Source organism: Cupressus sempervirens, chromosome 4, assembly GCF_028749045.1.
Source record: "Cupressus sempervirens isolate cs-2001-9-10 chromosome 4, ASM2874904v1, whole genome shotgun sequence".
In the NCBI taxonomy this organism is placed as follows: domain Eukaryota; kingdom Viridiplantae; phylum Streptophyta; class Pinopsida; order Cupressales; family Cupressaceae; genus Cupressus; species Cupressus sempervirens.
Window position 1 is genome coordinate 302795141 of NC_143121.1, and position 22576 is coordinate 302817716.

At 35.8% G+C, this 22576-nt stretch overlaps 1 protein-coding gene across 6 annotated transcripts in view; it reads right to left on the reverse strand.

Annotated features, from left to right (window-relative positions):
* Positions 1-1628: 1628 nt before the first annotated feature.
* The window catches only part of LOC149561210 (serine/threonine protein phosphatase 2A 55 kDa regulatory subunit B beta isoform-like), a 90207-nt gene continuing 69259 nt past the window's right edge, over positions 1629-22576 (reverse strand). For 3 of the 6 annotated variants that reach the window (XM_089825025.1, XM_089825022.1, XM_089825021.1), the window contains exons 12-14: positions 3990-4067; positions 2611-2681; positions 1629-2438 (exon numbers count right to left, since the gene is read on the reverse strand). In XM_089825025.1, coding sequence (XP_089681151.1) covers positions 2302-2438; positions 2611-2681; positions 3990-4067 — 286 coding nt within the window. In that variant the 3' untranslated portion in view covers positions 1629-2301. Of the gene's footprint in view, positions 2439-2610; positions 2685-3989; positions 4068-22576 lie in introns of all 6 variants that reach the window. The other 3 variants (XM_089825023.1, XM_089825020.1, XM_089825019.1) reach the window with 1 other exon arrangement.

Genomic DNA, 22576 nt, shown 5'->3' on the forward strand with positions numbered 1-22576 from the left:
TGTATGCATTAATGAAAACACTAGGGTAAGCATACATTTTATAATGTAATGTTAAACTTCAGTGTTCGCATCTATTATTGAGTGTTAGTTAAGTATCGGTAAAACGCTATCTAGAAGCATGAGTACCACTCTACTTGCAATAAAGTGATGAAAGGTCCTTTCCAATCTTCTCTTCTAAGTGGAAACCTTTGAACTGGATCTTTTTGGCTAAGAGTCAAGTATACTAGAAGTATACATTCCAATTAAATTCATCCTAGACACCATTCCAATATTACCCCTTCTAGATATTGGAACCTTGCACTCGACAGGATTTAATCTACAGTGAGCTCGTTAAAAACATTCAGCTTCACCAAAAGGCCAAGAGCCCATTTTTTTAGCCCTCAGTCTTTGGCTCTTTGCCAGTTAAAAAAGACCTTGTAAGTTTCCTAGTTAGTGGAAACTGAGTGTGTCTTACCTCATGCAATTAAGTGTGTCTTACCTCATGCAATGAGGATAAATAAGGAAGCTCATATCTGCATCTAATTTCCTACAACCTGAAAATGATTTTTCACTGTCAATTGCTTAAATTTTCTAAAACCAGGGTTTGGCCACTAGAAAACAATTATTGCATGCTAAAGGTCACATTGCATTATCAAATGCTCTAATACTCAAATTCTGGAGCCATGCTTTGGCTCTAATATGACATGTTTTTTTTGTCGGTGGGGTAAACGTCACAATTCCAGTAGTAGACACTCGGATGAAATGAGAAGAATGTAAAAAGCAACACCATCTCCCATCAGGCAAATAATATTATACATTTTGTCTGGGTGGGGCACCGGCCTCCCTTGAAACCCCTGGCTGGATATTTAAGAGTCATTTCTTCAAGGGGAGGAGCTTTGACAGATTTCAGAAATCAATGATCTACCATGGCTAAATTCTACTGTGAACCAGTCAAACCATCTGGACCTCGTCCTAATTTCCTGATAGAATATTGGGTCAAAGAAAGTTAATTATCAAGTAAGGTAAATGTCTGCACATTCTGATAGAATTTACATATAAACTAGTATCTCAACAAATCAAACAAATTAAAAAGGAAGTGCACTGGCAAATGCCAATTGGCATAGAAGAAAGAAAGTCTATTACACAGGACACCTCTAGAATCGTTATTGATGTAAATAACAATTATTCAATTAGCAACTCAAAGTAAAAAGACATGTCAATAAAAAATTAAAATCAAGATGTAAACCAACAACATTCATACATTACAATGGTAAACTAACTAAATAAGCATGTTGAAGAACATTTGGGCTTCGAAAAAAACTCCAATTTCCAATTTTTAAGCTCATGTTTCTTTAAATCACTTCATTTTTCAAAATGTTGTCAATAGCTTCTTGGAATGCTTAGTAGCATTACTTTAACCTGCAGCTAAGTAGTTTACTGCAAAGAATTTTCACAACATATATTAATTTTGAAGTTTAGCTGCTATTACAGAATTAAACAAGTCATTGGAAAAGGCATCCATCACTTACCATTCAGATCATCGGCGACCGTTAAAACAAGTGGCATTTCACTACTGATAAGAACTCAAATAAAAATTGTATGAAAAAGAAAGGCACCGACTTTGAAACACTGTAAGTGAACATTAAAAATCAGGCAAACCAGAAGCATTTAACATTATTCAAAATTATAAAAGGCGAGAATACATGTGTATGATTGTTACATCTGTGCTTCATGCTGCAGCACATGCTTAAAATACGCTTTAAATGTACCAGGGAAATCAGCTGGCCCCTTTTAAAACCATCAGTTAAATATAAAAATTACAAACAAAGCAGAGCAATGAGCCCTAATTTGGTTAACTGCCTGACAACTAAGACTCAATGCACTGCGGTTAGTACCACATTCCAAATGACACTTGCGTGCCTTGAATGACCACAAACAAGTCAATTTTTAGTTGCCTCCTGGCATAACACTATACAATACATGACCATTGGAGGAACACAGATCACTTCAATTAACCTACAACAGCTTGGAATGTGTCCCTGCTAAAAAGAATCAGCGATGAAATTTGATCCCCTAACCTCTGCTAGGTATTCAAAAATTAGAGGCTTTGGCACAACCTTTTATAATTGGGGTCCTCCATGGCATCTACAGACAGGAACAGAGCAGATCAAGAATGCTACAAGCTGTAGCAAGACCAATCAAATTCAGGAGCATAAGTACGGATATGTTGCTCATCTGATAATTAGCTGAGCTTGAAACTGCTCCACTGATGGTGGACTAAAAAATAGCACCTATCTGTTGATTACAATGGAGATGTTTTGATTAGGCATAATACATATATAAACTATTTGAAGCAGCACATGCAATGACATTGGTAGTTGGATGCCATGCCAAATGGAGTAACTTTGAAGTGGAATCATATGCCCCTCCGTTTATTTCCCCCCCTGCGCTGTCATTTACTGATGCAAATAAACGGCAAAAGTAAGGAAACAATTTGCAGCTAGTACAGATGGAAATCCGAAAAATAAATGCCAGAATATAGGAAACCAAGAGCAGTCTCAAAACCTAGCAAACATCAAATACTGTGAACTAGCAAGAGCAATGAAAACAATGAATTTGTGTAATTGTTACCTCGTGCAGTACGTCCACGTGTAAGACTCGCAAGGGACCTTCCAGGCTTCGGAGGTGTTGGAATGAGCCGCCTTCTAACACAAATCCCAAGCAAACATGCCACACAAAAAGACATCACAGATTTGATATAATGGTACAAAATATTCTAAACCAAATTATGCTGACAAGGAATTCACATACTAGGACATACAAGATGACACCAACAGGCTTATCGAATAAACCATAACTATTAATTTCCATTTCAATACCAGAGTGGTCATGGTGGGAATCTATAGGATATTGAATGCATAATTTGACAACATGACTGACATGAAATATTGTGTTTGTTTTGCAGATTAGTATCATTTAGAGTTTATGCATGCCATCACACGATGAATGCACATCCACCAAAGATGTTTTCGTTTCAATGCTTCCAGAGAGCTCAGATACCGGATTCCTCTAAAATGCACTGGAATTGATTCCGGTTCTGTTCCGGTTCCAGTTCTTTCCGAATTCCTGCTGGGTTACAACAGGGTCCCTACCACCAGAACCCAGCAAGAATCCATGGGAATCCACAGGCAACTGCCCAAAAGCAGGCCCCACATGCCATTTTCTAATTATTATTCTTAGCTCTAGAAATCGGACTATTATCATAGAAGAAATTGGAGTACCATGAGGATGTGACAAGAAATTGGCATCCTGTCCCTGAGCGTTCTGACTTATATGTCACAGTTGCATAACTTGCCCAAGTTTCTGTATATGAAAAAGAGGCAGCTCTTCCACTTAACACTGACAGCAAGTGGCACAAGTGGTGGTTCAAATGAAGTTAAGTGGAACCAAATGTTGATCTTTGATGAAGATGAATTTGACTATTAGCTATGAAATATGGCTTGTAACTTGAATTTGCATTGTGTAATGACATTTCAACACATTTGAAAATTATAGATATGATGTGAGGTATTTTATTTATAGTTTTATTGATATTTATAGATTTAAAACAATCACACTTCTAACTTCTTATTGTTATTTTATGTTTGAAGTTTTGAGCCAATGATGAATGAACAGTTAACGTATATGAATCTATAATGTATATATAATTTTATAATTTTATAATATATCACTATATATGTATATAGAAATTTATTATTTTGTAATATATATAATTGAAAATATCTATATATACCCGTGGTGGCGGAACCCATCCCAAAAGAATATTGCCAAACTCTGAGCCCAAACCCAAATCCGTATCAGAACCAAGATTGGTAACTTGGCCAGAGAGCATCCAGAGGGGAATTTTATAAAGTAGCCAAACTTGCCAAAACATTAATTGATTGTGAAATCATAAACATTTACCAAAACCAGCTATTATCTTAAAAACATTTGCAAACCAATTTACATACCTGTTTGGATTTTTACTGGCTTCCAAGATGGCTCCCTCGTCACTACCACCAAAACGATTGAAAACACGAAATGCATTGCTGTTTCCATAGTCACGAAGATTCACTTATTAGTATTCTGTTCAAAAATGTTTAAAACAGAAAATTTGAGCACAAATTTCCAAAATGATTAATAATACCTGGGAGGAATAATGCATACAGCTTTGAAAAGAAATAATACTTAAAAATCAAGCAAATTAGCAGTTTCTATCCTGTACAAAAAATTGTGGAGAAAGGTAATACTCGATGTTCATGCTCATAGAGGATAATAGAAATCCAAATGAGCAATTGATTAGTCCTAATTAACATGGTGTTAACATCAAACATGTTTTATGTGTCTTTGTATGCATTGTGCAAGAGTGAATAATGTGCATACGCACAAAGTTAATATCAGTAATGGCAGTTTGTCGGAACAAAAAAAATTATAACCAGGTAATTAAGTATTTGTTAAGCCTTATAATTAGCATGCAACTACAATTATTCTTATTCTCTACGCTCAGTTGTTCAAGAAGGCATAACTGTGATTAATTGGGGCCCTTGATAACATCCTGGTTAATAAAGTTTGCAAGAGATTTACATTGATAGACATCCTGGTGGTTAAAGGCAGATGTATCATGAGCAGAAAGAGATTTACATTGTAAGACACCGGGCCATATTTGAAGAACTAGAAAACAGACAGAAATAGAGGAGACCGTGTTGGAAATGAGTTCAAGGATGATGAGCCATTCAGGAGAAATTTTGTGGATTTACCAGGATCTTTTAATTACAGATTTTTTATAATATGATAAATAAAATTGCAAGTTTTATACAAGCAGAGGTGAGGAAATGGACTGAAGTGAGTAATTTTAAGGATCTTGACAAGTGAAAAGGAAAAATCTGGAGAGGATGACAAATAAAAATTTCATGTTTCTTTTTGTGGGTGTTTTGATTCCATGATTCAACCAACAGCACTGTGAAACCCATACTTATCTTGCAAATACTGAATTGAAAACACACAACAATGACCTGATGTCTGCTGAGGAAACCAGCTGCTATGCTCAATCCCCATCCTCCTTTGTCCCAACTTCCTGATCCAACCAACCATAAAGGCAATTAAACCAGCTATTTCCTTCATACTCGAGACTCGTTATTTAATATTCACTCCCCAACATACTGATAACTTGAAAAGCCTCGACCAGATGAAAAGGCCGTCCTAGTTCCTCATTATTCAGTCATCAGTCATAACAGTTTTCCTTCAATGCCTATATTCAATCCATGTGTATTAGCGTCTGTAGAGGCTTGAATCAAATATGAATTCCTGTTTACTAGAGCTTTTCCAATTCTCTAACTCACATTAAACTAGAATTCTAATTGGCATCGAGTGGATGGAATGTCCCAGCCAATAGATAAAGCAGATTGAAGGATGATTTGGTGATCAGTAAATCCTCTCCTACTAGTCCAAGGGAAACCCTATAACCCTGTTCATAAAATTGTCCATGGAGGTTAACCATATAAACACCCATGTTAATAATTGAACACTTCATGATGTGTGCTGATGGCGGATGTACAGCTTGTATGCGTATATGCACTCCCAATTCCCAAATGACTGCATGCATTCACCCCCTCATTTTGCACCCATGCTTCTTAGGCCCCTGCTTCTCAGCCAGTTACAGAGATTATTATTCCTTACTTCAATATTCAATCTCAATTAAAGCAGATCACACAAAAAATCTCTAAATTGGCAAGCTTAAAGCTTTGTATGTGAGAAAATACAATTCCATATAACACATCACCCAACCACCCCAAAAAAATGTCATTTCTGAGGATATCCGCGAGATGGCAAGATTGCAGGGAAATGTGTCCGTCTCCACACCCCCACCCCACCACTAGACAACACTCTTACTCTGATTGCACTAATTCATAGTAACAATGGATCACAGAGGTGATCTGAAACATTGATGTAAAAATTAATACAAGCAAATCCAAAAGCAACAATACAGTATTTTTTCTTGATGCTTACAGGACCCGCCAACAACCCAAATACTGAAAATATTACTATAAATAAACCTTATAATACCCCCACTCCTAATCACTTTCAAAGCCTGGAAAGCATGAACAAGGCTACAAGAGCAACAAATGTGAAGCGAGTGTGGGGGCAAGGAAGCTCACAATATTAGCATTAGCAAGAGGGAAAGCGGAAACAAGAGGAAGAGCAAATGCCAAGTCTTTCTGATCAACTGTTCAACACATTCATCAAGCTCTCTAGCCTTCAAGGTAACACATGGCCCTACATCTTTGATTTTTTTGTTAGTTATGTTTTTTATGAAGGGCCACACCACCCTACCAACTCATAACCAAAAATGCCACAATATGAAAACAAGAGATGACAAAATGCTTCAAACAATTTTATTATACTTGAAAATCCAATATTAATTACAATAACATTTCTACAAGATCCCTCAAGATCCAATCCAAGCCCAAGCTAGTCCAGATCCACACTCTAGTAGAAACCTCCAAGATCTCAACTTGTGCTCGCAAGCCACCAAGCAACCTCTTTGTTTCTAAACCGCAGCTACTAGCTCTTCTCCAACTTTATCCAAGATCTAAGTCTAAACTGCCTCACATTCGGCACTCTGTCCACACATTCACAACTCCACCACAATCCTGCTATAAACTGCCTCACATTTGGCGCTCTGTTCACAAACTCAGGAAAACTCACTCCTTGCTTCTTGCTTCTCTCCAAGCTTCTACAAAGAAGAAATCACCCTTGAAGCTTTCACACCTTAAAGCTTCTACTTCCGAACTTTCACACCTTGAAGCTTGTCCTTCCAAAGCTTGATTAGAAATGCTCATGTGCCTTGCTTAAATAGGCACTTACCACCCAATGTATGACTTATCCACAACCTTCTTGAATTCCACCTACACAATATCCACAACCTTCTACAACATCCATAACCTTCTACAATATCCACAACTTTCTACAATATTCATAACTTTCTAGAATTCTACCCACACACCTCAATAAATGGAATGACAACCATTTTTTTTTCTATTATGCCACCTATGCACCTCGAAAATAGAAATTCCTCTTTTCTAGTTTTTTTCTATTTTCTTTTTTTTTTCCTTTTTTTTTCTATTTTCGTCACTTTCTCTCTCCTCCACTATTTTTTTTTTTTTTTTATAAGTAAATAAATTTTCTCGTGCAAGATGCTCCTGCATCAATTTTGATTTTTAATTTTTACTAAAGATCTGAAATCAATGATAATGTGATTTTAATTGTTCAATGTAGATATAAAATAAAAAATTTAATGAATTCTATAAGGCTAAAAATTTATTAAATGATGTTAGGATCATAGATGAAAAACTCTGAGTACTCATGAGCGAGACCATCAGGCTTGTTACTAACTTGCTGACAAGTTCTTGTAAATCTCCAGTGATTTTAGGATGTAAAACTCATGAGTCAACGAAATAATGATTGATCCTTTGGTTCATAACTCAACCATTACTGCTTCAGATTGAAAACTTGGAGCAATTTCTATATGCAGTTAAAAAAAAGTGACTTTCACTTCAGTTTCACAAACAATTGAAGACCTAGGATTTCAAAATGGAGACAAAATCTGAAAGAAACTCTCTTCATGAAAATTCTAAGCCATCTTTCGTTCTGTTCATTTGTTCATCAAGTTTGTCAAACCTAACACCTCTTTCTTTTGTTTTTTGCAAGGAAGATCGAAAGCAAGTTTACAAGAGAGATGCTACAGGAAGACTTCAAGCTTGTGGCTTTCAAATGAGGAGTATTCAACATCAAGTCATGCAAGTACCTATTCAAATGAGAAATCCACAAAGTTCAATCAAGTTTACAACTCAAAATGCAAGTTCAAGTATGAAAATTAAAAGGTTAAAGAACGCAAGTCCAATCACATGAAGATATCACAAGGGATAATCCAATTTGCCGTTCAAGATGCAAACATGCCATGAGAAAATTTTCGAAAGATGGAAAGGATCTCAAAAAAATGTCACAAATCACTTTCTAACAATCAGGAAAAACATATTTGCAGTTTTAACAAATGACTTCTACAAGTCTGGATTCAAAGCACATGAGATTAAATAGATCTATAAGATCAAGATGATGAGGTGGCAATTGTTTATCTCCTCCATCCAAAAAATTCCAGATTCAAGCACGAGCAATCACATCATGCCGAGTGTCCTATTTTCTCATTGGTTGTTAACATTATAATTTTCTTATTGGCCCATGATTTGGTGCTCTCATGTAATTGGTTGTAAATTTGGCAACCCTAATTAGGGTTTGAAGGGATTAATCTCAGCCCTTCAGCTTGGATTGATCTTGGACCTTGATTGTATTTGAGCAAATATAAAAGGCCAAGGCCTTCTCATTTGTAAGGAGTTACAAAGTTAAACAGGAGTAGAGAAGCTAGAAGGTTGGGAAGTGATTAGGAGATTAGAGTAGGCTAGCTAAGGGAAAGACTTGATCAAATTGTCGCCATGGTGCTATCAAAGAACTGGGTAATTCATTGTTGGTTTTTTATGGTGATTTACTTAATGTTGCTTTGAAGTGTTGCATGGTTTCCTCAATATTTCACTTGGAGTAGGTTTCTTTTCGTGTTGATGTAGGTTAGTTGAATGGAAGTTATTGTGGATGTTTTCTTACTTGACTCAAACAAATCCAGGCCAATAGCCTCTTGCCCATGGTAGTAGTGTCTTGTGTGGTAACTCGATGATTGAAAGCACTTAACTCCTTAGAAACTTGCACTAGGTGGGCAGAGTCATTGATTGAGCTGCATCTAGTAGATTCATCACTTTACTTTTAAACAAAGTGCTACTGTTATTATGGTTGTGGACACCCTGAAATAACAGCCCCCCAAAACTACAGACATTATGGTTGAGGCATCTAGTTTTGTTCGGAGCGCGCATTTTAATTGTTATTCCAAGTTATTAAAAAAATTTACCAAGAGTCCCTTCAAAAAGATGTCCCCTTTACAACAATTCGCAACCAAGGAAAACCACCTTTATGTTCAAGGCAAAGGTGTGGAGTTAAACAAAGAACTGAAATAAATAGCTCCTACAATGCCACCTATAGGTTATGCTCCTCCTAGTATTAGAACCTAAGTTGTCGGATTCGGACCCTGGAGCTCGGGTTTGGGTCCGGATTCATCCGGGTCCGAATTCGAGCCCGGGTTCGTGCAGGCGTACCCGCAGGCCAAAACGCAGACCTTGCCCAGACCTGTCACGGACCCGGGTGAATCCGGGCGAACCTGCGGCAGGTGGGACCAAAAAGTGGCCCAAAAAAGCATTAAAAATATGTTTTTTTTGCCAAACCCTAAAGTAAGGCCTATTAGATGCATTTCATTCATCTAATCTCTCATTTGCTTTGTCATTTTGCTCTCTCATTTTGGTGTGGCCATTTTGCAAGTTTGAAGAGAAGGTTGTAGAGATTGTTTGTGAAGTCTCAAATCCTTCAAATAATCAGCGCTGAGTGTTCTAGGTATGCATTTGATCCTTCCTTTTGCTTCTTTCATAGTTTGTTTTTAGTTTTTTTTATATTTATTGTTCTAAATTTTTATCAAGTTTTGTATAAGTTTTGAAATATTTTTTTAAATTTGTTTTTATAGATTGCAAGAATCCAAGAATGAGTAGTCAGGGTTCAGTGGGTGGGGTAGGATCCCAAAGATTTAAAATTGATAAAGGCTCTCCTTTGTGGAAGTATACAACAAGAATTGAGCAATGTGCTGGTGGGGGAGGGTATATATGAAAATGCAATTTTTGCCAAAACCAATATAGAAGCTCCTATTTCAGGGTTAAACATCATTTGATAGGTCCACCAGGTCAAGGGATTTCCATGTGTGAGGGGCCCCTAGAGGGAGGTAAAAAAGGGTTGCCGGCTCCTCAAATAGCAAGCATGTTAAAAGAACAAGAAGAGGCTGATAGGTTAGTGTCAAAGGCAAAAAAAAAAAAGTCAAAGCAAAAACCACCAACACCACCCTCTCAAACAATTAGTAAACCACATCCCTTCCTACCTACCCCATCTATGGATGAAGATGAAATAGAAACACCCGCATCCCGCAAGAGAGGCCCATTAGATACGGCATTTGAAAATGACAAGAGAGAAATTGCTGACATAAAGATTGGGCGTTGCCTCATTACAAATGGTGTTTCATTCAATCTAGTGAGATTCCCTTATTGGAGAGAGATGGTGAAAGCAATAAATGATGCACCTCATGGTTACCAATCCCCTGGATATGAAAAGTTGAGAACCACCATATTGCATAAGGAGAGAAAGAATGTAGAAAACCTCCTCAAACCAATAAGAGATTCTTGGATCCAAACAGGGGTGAGCATTGTCTCTGATGGATGGAAAGATTGCAAAAACCGTCCATTAATAAATGTGATTGTTGTTTGCCCCAAGGGGGCAATGTTTTTGAAGGCGGTTGATTGTGAAGGGCAAGTAAAGGATGCAAATTTTATTGCCCAACTTCTCATTGAATCCATAGAGTCCGTGGAAGCTGACAATGTTGTCCAAGTAATAACGGACAATGCTAAAGTTTGTAAAGCTGCAGGTGCTTTGGTAGAAGCACAATATGAGCATATCTTTTGGACACCATGCACTGTCCACACCTTGAACTTGGTGATGAAAACAATGGGCAGCCAAATTGAATGGATGAAATATGTGTATGAGGAGGGTGAGCAGATCCAAATGTTTGTGACAAACCACCATGAGCATATCTTTTGGACACCATGCACTATCCACACCTTGAACTTGGTGATGAAAACAATGGGCAGCCAAATTGAATGGATGAAATAAGTGTATGAGGAGGGTGAGCAGATCCAAATGTTTGTGACAAATCACCATATATCACAAGCAATTTTCAGAACTTTCTCCCGCTTGGAATTATTGAAGGTAAATTTTAAACTTTATTTAGCTTCATTTATCATTTTAATTTGTGTCATACTTTACAAAATTTAATATATATTCTTAAATTTGTGTTATCAACTTATCATATTAACTTACAATTTGAATTAACATGGTAATAGGTTGCTGAAACAAGGTTTGCTTCACACACAATCGTCCTTAGACGACTTGTGAGGGTGAAAGAGGCATTGGGTCAAATGGTTATTAGCAACAAATGGGGTGGATGGAAGCAAGACAGAAAAGGCCAAAACTGTAAAGGATTTGATCTTGGGTGATGATTTTTGGAATAGGGTGGAATATGCATTAGAACTCACCGAGCCCATCATGTCTATGCTTCGGTATGCCGACACGGATGAGCCTTGTTTGGGGAACATATATGATGCCATAGACTCCATGCTAGAGCGAATGAAATCAGTAAGTTTAAATTTTTATACAATACTTTATCGTTGTTTATTGAGAGATTTTGATTTTTGATTGTAATTAAGTTATTAACACTACATCAAGATAACTTACATGTACATCATTTGACATCCCAAGTCATTCAGAGGAGAGAGCAGGATCCTGATACCTTGTACACTAAGGTGGAGAAAATTGTTCTACATCATTGGAACAAGATGACTACACCTTTACAACTCCTAGCATATGCACTTTCTTCTAGATATTATAGCAGTGAGATACTTGCTATTCCTGGTAGAGTGGCACCATATAGAGATCCTGAAGTTGCTGCTGGGTATAAAAGGGCACTTAACAGGCTCTTTAGTGATCCTGATGTGGCATCAAATGTTAGAAGAGAGTTTGATGATTTTGTCTCAAGCAAAAATGCAAAACCTAATGCAATCAATGACCAAAGTAGATTGGATGCCATTGGATGGTGAAACTTACATGGAGAAAGTTACATGTACCTCCAACCTCTTGCCATTAAGATCTTGTCACAAGTATGTATTTAAGTTTTTTTTCCTTTTCTTATGGCCACTTAGCTTGTCGAATTAGCACTCTTGAATTCCTATTGTATTGTAAAATTACTTAGCTAATTTTTTTTAATTTGTTGGCTGTCTCTCTAAGTTGCGAGCTCTTCTGCTGCTGAGCGGAATTGGAGTACATACTCCTTTATCCACTCAGTGAAGCGTAACCGATTGGGTTTGAAGAAAGCAGAGGACTTGGTATGTATTCACAACAATTGGCGCCTCCTATCACGCAAGGATCAGGATATAAGAAGGGACCAAAGAAGTTGTGGGATGTACTACCTGAGACTTCTGACTTGGATATGACTGTCCAAGATATATCTAGAATTGCCTTGCTAGATGTTGAGGAGGACGAGGAAGAGGATGTGGCTGCATCTGGGGCTAGTGGAACCGGTTTGGATTCCAATGATGAGTTAAATGTCAATGATATAGATGAGGATGAAGCCATTGATCCCTCATATTTTGATGACCCATTTGACCTTTGAAGGGCATTTGCATCTTTGATAAACTATGTTTAAACATTTGTCATTGACTCATTGAATCATTTATGATTTATCACCATGTTTCACAGTTTCAAACTTTATTAAGTCATAATTTATTATCTATCAATCTGATGAAGTAGTCTATGTTTTGAAATTCCATTTTGCATTTTAGTAATTCAATGTATGATTTTATTTACAACATTAGCATAGATTAATGAGTGAGTATTTAATGTTTATTTTTGACATTTGACATTGATCAATAATCAAGTAACATTGATATATTCATACTATGGAATGACTTAGTTTTACTTTTACAACTATGTGAGTTTTTTTTTTTTTTTGCATATATATATATATACACACACACACTCACGAACCCAAATGGGGCAAAAAAAATTTGCCCGAACCCACGAACCCGAACCCTGAACCCGAATTTGTCCCCGAACCCGAATCAGCAACTTAGATTAGAACTTTCAATGGCCAAAGCTTCCTACTTTCTCATACGTTTAGGGGCAGAATAGACTAATGAGAAACAAAAAATGACGTGTAGTAGTGATTCTACAAACATAATTGATGTAATATAAACCCTTGTGTTATTTTATTTTTTATTTCACGTTGTTTTTGAGACGTAGAGAGAGAGATGCAGAAATAGGTTTAGCAATAATCTTTTTTTTTTAAATTGGTAAGAGGCCGAAGCTAAGATTAATTAATATTATTATGTGTTGTAATTTTTTATTATTATAAATCATTATTTATTAATGCTTGCATAGACTCAAACCCAAGACCTCCCAGAGAAGAGGCTCACAATTTTACCATTGTGTTGTAGGCTCTTGCCTAGGTTTAACAATAATCTTACGTGCAGCATGATTATTTTCAAATCACAATTTTCAGGAATGCTCATGACCAGCAATAAATTCAGAATTATTTCAGACCTGAAAGTACAATATTCCATCAAAAAAATTGATACCCAGATGGTGAAATCATATTACAATGAAACTTGAGACATGCCCATTTGTTTTGAGTGTTCACAAGACTGATTTTGCAATTAGAACAGCAACCTGTAAACTCCGTCTGGGACACCAAACCTCCAATTGCACTCTATATCCACAAAATTTTCACACCTCTATAGAAAACCCTGGGTGACTCCATAAACAGAAAACTCCTCAGAAAAGGGACTCCAAAACCTTGCCAAGCATCCCCACTCCTAGTACAAACAATATGGCCCAGCTGCATAAAGAAGCGGCCAGCGCTTGAGATAAATCTGCAAATAAACTCTTAAATCTGTTTGTCATTTTCAACAGCTTAGCATTGAAGATAAAAATTGTAATCTCTCAAATGAAGCTCAGTTGTGATTAACAAATTCCCAATTAATACCACCAATAATCTCCAGGTGAGATCCACTGACAAAGAAAATGTCGTCTGCAAATGATTAATCCTCACAATGGTAAGAGGCGAGCGAGTTCAATCTGGTCAAGTTCTACTTTCGATATCAAATCCAAGCATAACAAAAAATGAGCTCCAACTCTCCATCTATGCTTCCCCAAAAGTTCATGCCCTACTTTAGACTTGCACTTCTTTATTTAATTCAAAATCACCTAATGACTACTAATATTGGCACCCACTTCCCAAAGCACTTTATTTAATATTTTGAAATACACCTCCTTACTGTTAATGGGCTTAGAATGGCTGATCTTCTGACCCCGAGAATTGGAGTGTATTGGTCTGCAATAAATAATAATGTCTTGGAAAACAATAATATGGATAATAAGAAAGAAAAATCAAATCAGGAATCGGAAGAATTTTGAATTCAGTCAACTCCAGCAAAAGTACAAAATAATGGACCGATAATTGAGAATAATCCTGAGGCCACTCTAGAATTATGGAAGGAAGAAAATTTAACACAGTCACAACACTATCATTTGACTAATTCATCAGAACACAAGGAAGACACATGCCTGGACATCAAAAGTGTCAAACAGTCAGCAGATAAAATATTAGCAACAAGAAATGAATTATTGAGAGAACCTAACATAGATTCACTGAGAACTAATCAAAACAAATATATTGAAAGGGAGAACAGAGTATTCAATAAAAGGGTAAAAAGAGGAAACAACTCTTGATGACAGGACAAGAGATCAGTCCAGTGAGTATCAGGTTAAATAATAAAACGTTAACCAATGCGAATACTGATGCTTTGTTTTGGGAGGATTCATGGGATGGACTTCCTTCACCAGATAGCTTTAATTTACCAACTAATATCAAGAACATCCTCACTACTATCTGGGGACATCGAGTTTGTGATTATAAAATTAAAGTAAACGATAAACAGTATGAAGGATGGTAATGGAAATCCCTAGAAGACACACCTCTTTCATCTCAGGGAAAAAAATGTTTTCACAATTTCTAAATAAAAGACAAGTCAATCACAAAGAAAGGGACAATAAACTAATATGGGGAGCTTCGAAGGATGGAAATTTCAAGGTCAAAATAGGTTATGAGAAGATTATTAATTCCCAACAATGGGAAGCAATAGATATCCCCCTTAACCTGTGTTGGGATTCGGCATGCCTTTTGAAGGCAAGATTTTTTCTCTGGGCTGCCATACAAATAAGAATTCTAATGGGTTTGAGGGCCTGTCAAGATGCCCATTATGTGAAAACGAACCCGAAATAGCTGAACATTTGTTGTAGCGTTGTCCTTTCACTAGGAATAGCTGGCAAAGGTTGTCATAAACTAAATTAGCAAAACAGTATTTCCTGAAAATGTATTAAGCCTTCTAAGGAGTTGGCCTAATTATGGGGAATTCAAGATTTATAACTATTAATGGAAAATATCCCCTTCCATTCTCCTATGGGAATTATGGAAAGAAAGGAACAGAAGGATATTCTGCAACAATAAGATGGACCATACATCCTTTCTCAATAAGGTGGAGACAAGTATCATAGAGATAGCCAACAATTATCTCTGGAATATACTTGCGGAAGGGACATTTAATGAATGGGATGCAGAGATGCACATAAACTGGTACAACTTAATTAACCCACCAATGAACTATTCAAAATCAATTAAATTTGCACAGTCAGTATGCAAATGGGAACCTCCTCCTAGGCTATGTTAAATTTGGACGGTGCTTCTAGGGGTAACCCAGGTCCTGCTAGCTTATGATGTATTATCCACTCTGATAAAGGCTCTTGTTTAATTAAACGTGCTAAGCCTCTAGGGGTAATGTCTAATAATCTAGCGGAGTTAGAGGCTCTGATTGAAGGTTTAAATATCAGCAAAGAATTGAGCATTAATAAATTAGTCATCAAAGGTGACTCACAAATTATCTTAAACACATTAAGGAAAAGGAAAAGGAAAACTCCTAATTGGATCCTCAATTCTAAACTTGAATATGCATTAATTATAGTTGATAAATTCAAGGAAATAATCATAAAGCATATTTACAGAGAAGGAAATAAAGAAGCAGACAACGTCGCAAACAAAGGTGTAGATGGAGAAGGCATTTTTCTATGATTACCTAATTGACAAATTGTTCTTAATCATATAGTATTGTCACAGGGCTAATCGATTCTAGACTAAACAGGGTAGTTATATTAAAAGGTAGTCTCTCTCAAATTTCTCTTATCTATAGTATACAAATCAATGGGATATAAGGACACGTGAATCTAAATTCTATAAGAATTCGTTCTTCGTTGGAAACCTAGGAAGGTACAAATCCTAAATAAACCAAACGAAAATCACAATTTAAAAAAAAGACGGGAATTTAAAAGTTTTTTGGGTCAATCAAAAGCTATCTTATTGTAAATACAGCTAAACTTGATATAATAATATATGTACAAAAGATTGGATAGAAAGTAGCTGATTAAGATAGACAAATAACACCTAATATATTGATTTTCTTAATTGTACAGACTAGACTAATTCCATTACCAAAGGATAGAAAGCAATTTCAGGAATTATCATGACATTTTTAAATGACGAAAACTAATTAGTAAAATTTATTTTCATATTTATAATAGGTTTTATATTTAGAATTCATCATTAACAACCTGATTAAGTAGAGAAGGTCTAAGATTAAAAAAAAATACTAAGCCATCATGATAAAGATCATATGAAGCACCCCCTCAGAAGCAAATAAAAGGGTTAATTGATTTTTTTTAATATATAAATGAAATGATAAGCTGAAATATTCATACTCAATAAAATTTATTGATTATTACTACCAATGATCTTCATCAAAGAGGCAAATTTATGCAGGATAAATAAAGAAGGCAATCTAATCTGAAATCTAAGCAGCTAGAAGAATGCCTACTAAAATGAATATTTCAGAGATAGTTAAATAAATATACCCTAAATTGTGTATTAAAGGAAAAATACAGCTTAAAGGGAAGCGGGAAATCTTTAAAGTACAAACAGCAAAGCCAAAGACCAAATCAAGAAAGCAATCTCAAATCTTATAACTTTGTAAATAGGGGAATGCCCTTAAAATTATTTATGTAATTTAAACAGTTGAATTCCCCAGCTAAACAGTGAAACCATGTGCAAATATTGATAGCTAAATAAAAATTCTTGGCCTAGGCCTTTTATAGATCAAAAAAAAATGTCTAGATTACAATACACTTTGATGGTACCTTGAAAGCAATGTTACACTAGCACGGGGGTGCGGTGGTATGGGGGAATGTCGGGACGAGTTTTGGGTGTAGGAAAAAAAAGGGCCTCAATTTGGGGACGGCGGGGGTGCGGCGACAGGGGTGCGGAGAGGGAGGAGAGGGAGAGGGGGAGGAGGGGGTTGCATTGTATATATATATGACTGAAGATGCTAATTATAAGAAGATACTTCAATATATTATATAACATACCAAATATAGTTGAATAGAGAAAATTGAAATGCGATTCACAAACCATAAATTCAAACTTGAAACTTGAAACCTCATAACCATTACCAAAGACCAATTAACAAATTAACTTAGTTCAAGATGCAAGATTCAAAATTCATTGTTCAAATATGAATATCATATATCATAAAGATGCTCATGATGACAATGAGCCGAGTAGTATGAAACAGTGAAATGAAATAATGTATCATAGCCATATCAAAGTGAGTACAATCAACAAAATGACAAAATGTCAATAATGAGAATGGAATCATCCCAAACGCTCTCTAATCATCTCCTATACCGAAGTCCTAATCATCCCAAGGGTTAGCTTGCTTAAAAAAAAATTAAAAAAGAAATGCAAAAAGTATTTTTTATAACTTTTTGGGCCATTCAGCCAATTGTGCCCCGCAAGCACCCCGCGTGCATCCCCGCACCCGAGCACCCGCGACGCACCCAAGTCTCGCATCCCACCTGGGTGATCGACCAGTGCGACCGATGAGCGGCAGTTCTTTTTCAGCCGACGGGGGTACTCAAGTGTGCAATGAACCCACACTGGGTGCTTCGGGTTTTTGACCCGAGTGCGTGCACCAGGGTTACACTACTTGAAAGATAACCATGAAGAGAGTGGAGATGAATGTGTTGCCTATGATCATAGCAGTAAGGTGCTTTGTGTGAACACTAAGTATCTGGGAGTGACCACAAACAATGATGTTGAATTCCGCGTGGCCTAACTTAAATTGAAGAATTGAATTGAAAGCTAAGAGGCTACATCTCAAAGGAGATTCCCTCATAACTATCAATACACTAAGGTGGAAAAAAAAAACAACTAGAAACTATGGAAGTAAATCGATCCAATATGTGAAGCAATTAGATCCTTTTACGACTTTAAAATAATCCATGCATACCAAGAAGGGAACAAGTTTGACAATTATATTGCCAACTCGGCAATAGGTTAAGGCATAGATGATGACTCAACAAGAGGACAAGAAATCATTAACATTAGTACACAAACAAAAGAGCATTTATTACTTGATAAAGTTGGTAGAATTAATAAGATGGGGACTTTAAGGTTTTGCTCTCATGCTCTACGACTCTCAAGCGAAAATTGTGTGATGTCTGGCATAGAAAAAGTGATATGCCACTAAACTAATGGTAGCAATGCTCATAAATTGTGGTAGGTTCCAAACTCTGCATGTTAACAATGGACACATCATGGCCTCATTATTTGCACAATGAGGCCATGATCTATCTAGGAGGTATAGTAAAATGCACCAAGAGATGAGTGATGAGGATGAAATGCATTTTCAGAACAAATTATGCCCTCATTATTTGCACAATGAAAGTGGTCTCAAGAGATGAGTTCTTAGAGTCCAACCATCAGTATAGATCAAAGTTCCATGACTTGAACTTGCCTATGTCTCAGCAAGGTCGATTCAACCTGTGACTTGTCAATGACTCAACAACGACTCTGTTATGACTTGGCAAAATGTAAAGACAAAGATTTCACGATTTAGAACTTGATTTATGCAGCCATTATTGAATAAAGCTTAAAGGCATTATAACATCATCAAATAGGAGCAAATTTGATCACATACATAAACATGCAGTTGTACACACACACAAATAGATATAGATATACTTACTATTACATGCCATAATTATTTTTCCCTTGCATGTACAGCTGTATTCAGAAAATACAAGATCCCTATTGTATTGTAGTTGATTGAAAATATTATTGAAATTAGCATACAAAATAACACTAAGATGATCTCTATTGTATTGTAGTTGATTGAACTTATAATTTACTATTTTTTGGGCTATACCTTGCATCTTTCACTAGCCATAGCTTAGTTGATGAAGATTTACTACATTAAATGTATACTATTGAAGTTGGGTGTTCACAAACGAGCATTGCAGCTTCTCCTCTGCATATCAAAGTAAGTTATCGGAGTAAATACAATACTACAAACTATTGTAGCTTTAAGATAGAGAAACCTTTCTGCAATAATTGTGGGTCATGACCATCGAACCCAACGCATCATGGCATCACCCGCCGAGTCATGGTGGTGGGTCATGAAGGCACACCAACAATTGCATGGCTTGTGACCCACCTAAACTTGCATGACTTGCCACAAGTAATGGAACACTGGTATAGGGTTAATATTGACATTGCAGCCATGTTTTCAGCTATAGTGTTGGTTGTAGATGAAATGGACACAGCCAAGGTATTGTACAAACAACTAATTTGGAATTACTATCCAGAGGAACTTTAGGATGTGCTAGAAAATGTAGGGTTAGACACTAAGGGATGTATGTAGACAAATACCCTTTAATTCGCTTCCCTACTGTTACATCCCAATTTTTGACCTAATTTAAAATATAGCCATTGAGGTTCACATGAAGTCAGTTGGCAGTTTAATTTGTTATAATCTGGCAAAATGGTAAGATGGTTAGTTGTTATAATTTCAAGTGAAGAAAACAAGTTAGTTGATCATTTATCACAAATTTATGGAATTGAGAAGATGATTAACTGTTATGATTAATTATGATTAAATAATTTATTATGATAATATAATTTAACTACGGAGAATTTCCTTGCAGGAAACACGGAGTGGAAGCATTGTGAGAAAAGAATTAGGCATAGGAGCATCACCATCACTGGGCAGATGGGTTAGGAACCTAGCGACTTGAAATAGGAAACATCTGTGGGACCCGCATGAGCTATTTAAATAAAAAAATTAAGAAACATAAAATAATTAAGTTATAATTTAAAACGTACCTCTAAGGATTTAACATGATCTTTCACCTTATTATTATAATAGATATATCTATATACATAGATATAGATATAAAAATGAAATGGCACCATTTATTATAATAATTTAATAAAGTCATGTCACTCTATTAATATATTTACATGTAAATATACATATATATATAAGATTATAATAATATTTGAATTATAATAACATTTGAATTATTATAATATTCGAATTATAATCTTCCAATTCTATTCTTTTATTTTTAATATTCTTGCTTTTAACTAGTTAACATTTGGTATGTTAAATCGAATTAATAATTGGAATTCGAATGGACTTCTTGGAACCGATAGAAGCCGAGGAGCCACGGCTAGCCTTAAAGAGAAGCCAAGACGACATCTCCTTTCCATTGTTTGCTACGTTCCCATTTCAAGCCAAGCATGATCATTCTCAGCCAAACATTCTTTCTAGCTACTAAACCAAAATTACCTTGTTCTCCTTTACTCTCTCGACATCTAAAATCTGCAATCAAGTCTCAACTAGCGGGTGAACAAATAGCCAAACAGGAGTTCCAGCCGAGAACGGGAGGAGCCACGTCCAAACAAAACTTCAAGCCAAATCTCAGGTCACGAATATATACAATCGTATTTCATAAATTCCTTCTTTTTTCTGAGTATATGTCCAACTACAGTCGGCTACACATTGCTAAGGCTGAAAGTAATACAATATAAGCATTCATAATTCTTCCTTCACTAAGTAGAATGTCCGATTGCAGTCGGCTAAATATTGCTAAGACTGCAATATATGTTTTCATATTCATAACTTCTTCCTTATCTGATTAGAATATACAACTGTAGTCGGCTATGCATTGTTAGACTGAGATTAATGCTCAATACCTTGCTACTAGTCCTTGTATTACATAGAGCTTCATGGAAGAACTTCATAGTAATATCTTTGTGATTGAACATCATTTATGAAATCGAATGGTAGCTGTAGAAACTTAAATGATTATATGAACCAACATCAATAACCATGCTATCATAATTTCCGAAACAAATACTCATAGATTCTCTAACACCTAGGATTCACCAACAATGATGCCATGAAATGGTGAAGAGTTGTAATTAAAGCAAAATGATCATAATCTTTCAGGCAACTAGGATTCACCAGTAAAGAGGCCATAAAATGGTGAAGAGGTAGAGTGAATCTACAAGAATGCAGAAGAGAAATCAAATATGATTAAATTAATTAATTCTACAATCTTTAAAAATATCTTTTTCAAATCACAAATCGTGATAAGCTAGAACATATATGTTATTCATAAATTTGTTGGGAATCAATAGAAAGAACCAGTTGTTCTAAGAATTCCTAACACCTGGGACTCACCCGATTGTGTAGCCAAGGAAATGGGGTGATGAGGTGAGAGAAAGGAATCTGAAATAACATGAAACAATATCAATTATGACATAACAATGTTTATCATTTTTAAAAAGGAATCATTTAAAAGCTCATGCATGAACATGTTTACCCTCCTACTGTCAAGTCAAACGGTGCATTTAAATACTAGGATGCTCAAAAGATAATAAATGTTCCAAGTCCAATTCTGGGTAGGGAGGGTCTTTCTCATTAGAGATTGTGTGCGGAATAAGTTAAGGTCCATGGTGGGGTGGTTAAGCTCCTGACAATGTTTCACCTCTCCCCAAGTTGTCAGACGTACAACAGACAAAGATAAGCTATGCATTCAATTGTTGTTGGAAACAGGTAGTTTTACTTTTATTAAGTATATGCAAGAAAAAGGTAAGATTAATTAGTTTTATCATCATTAAAATTACTTTACACTTAGTTGCAAGAGATAGATTTATCTGATGGATTGTTATCTCAGCCTTTTATTTATGAGTGTTGAATATGAGCATATCTTTTAATCTTAAGTTATTGCCACAGTTAAGAAATTGGAAGGAAAGGAATGATACAGTGGTATTTGAAGCCCTAGTTGAATCAGTGGTATCTAGAGCCCTAAATGACACAATGGTATCTGAAGCCTTAAATGATATAGTGGTATCGATGCCCTAATTAATACAGTGGGTTGTGATGCCCTAATTTTATATAGTGGTATTTAATAGTAATTGTCATTTGATTTTGATATAGCGGTATTGAATGGTAGTCATTATATGATTTTGTTATAGTGGTATTTGTGGACTAATCTGGGTGATTGCAGAAGCATTCTTACAATGATTTATCGGTTCAAATTTCATGGTATGTGGATTTTAATTACAATACTAAATTCATTGATGGTATTTTAAGTTCTTAGTTAAGAAAATTTTGTCTAACTGATTTTAACAGTAAATCTCATTCACATGAACATGACTGATATAACTATCTTCCTATGAAATTGAAGTAATAACTGTATTTCTTTGAGTATGTTAGTTGTTAATTAAGACCTAGGAAAACTAGTTGTTACACCTACACCTTCCCACCTACTGAGGAAGTTTATTGTAAAGAGAAGTGTGATATTTCTAAAACAAATGTTGGATTTGGTGGTAGATGGCAGTGTTGGGTGATTGGAA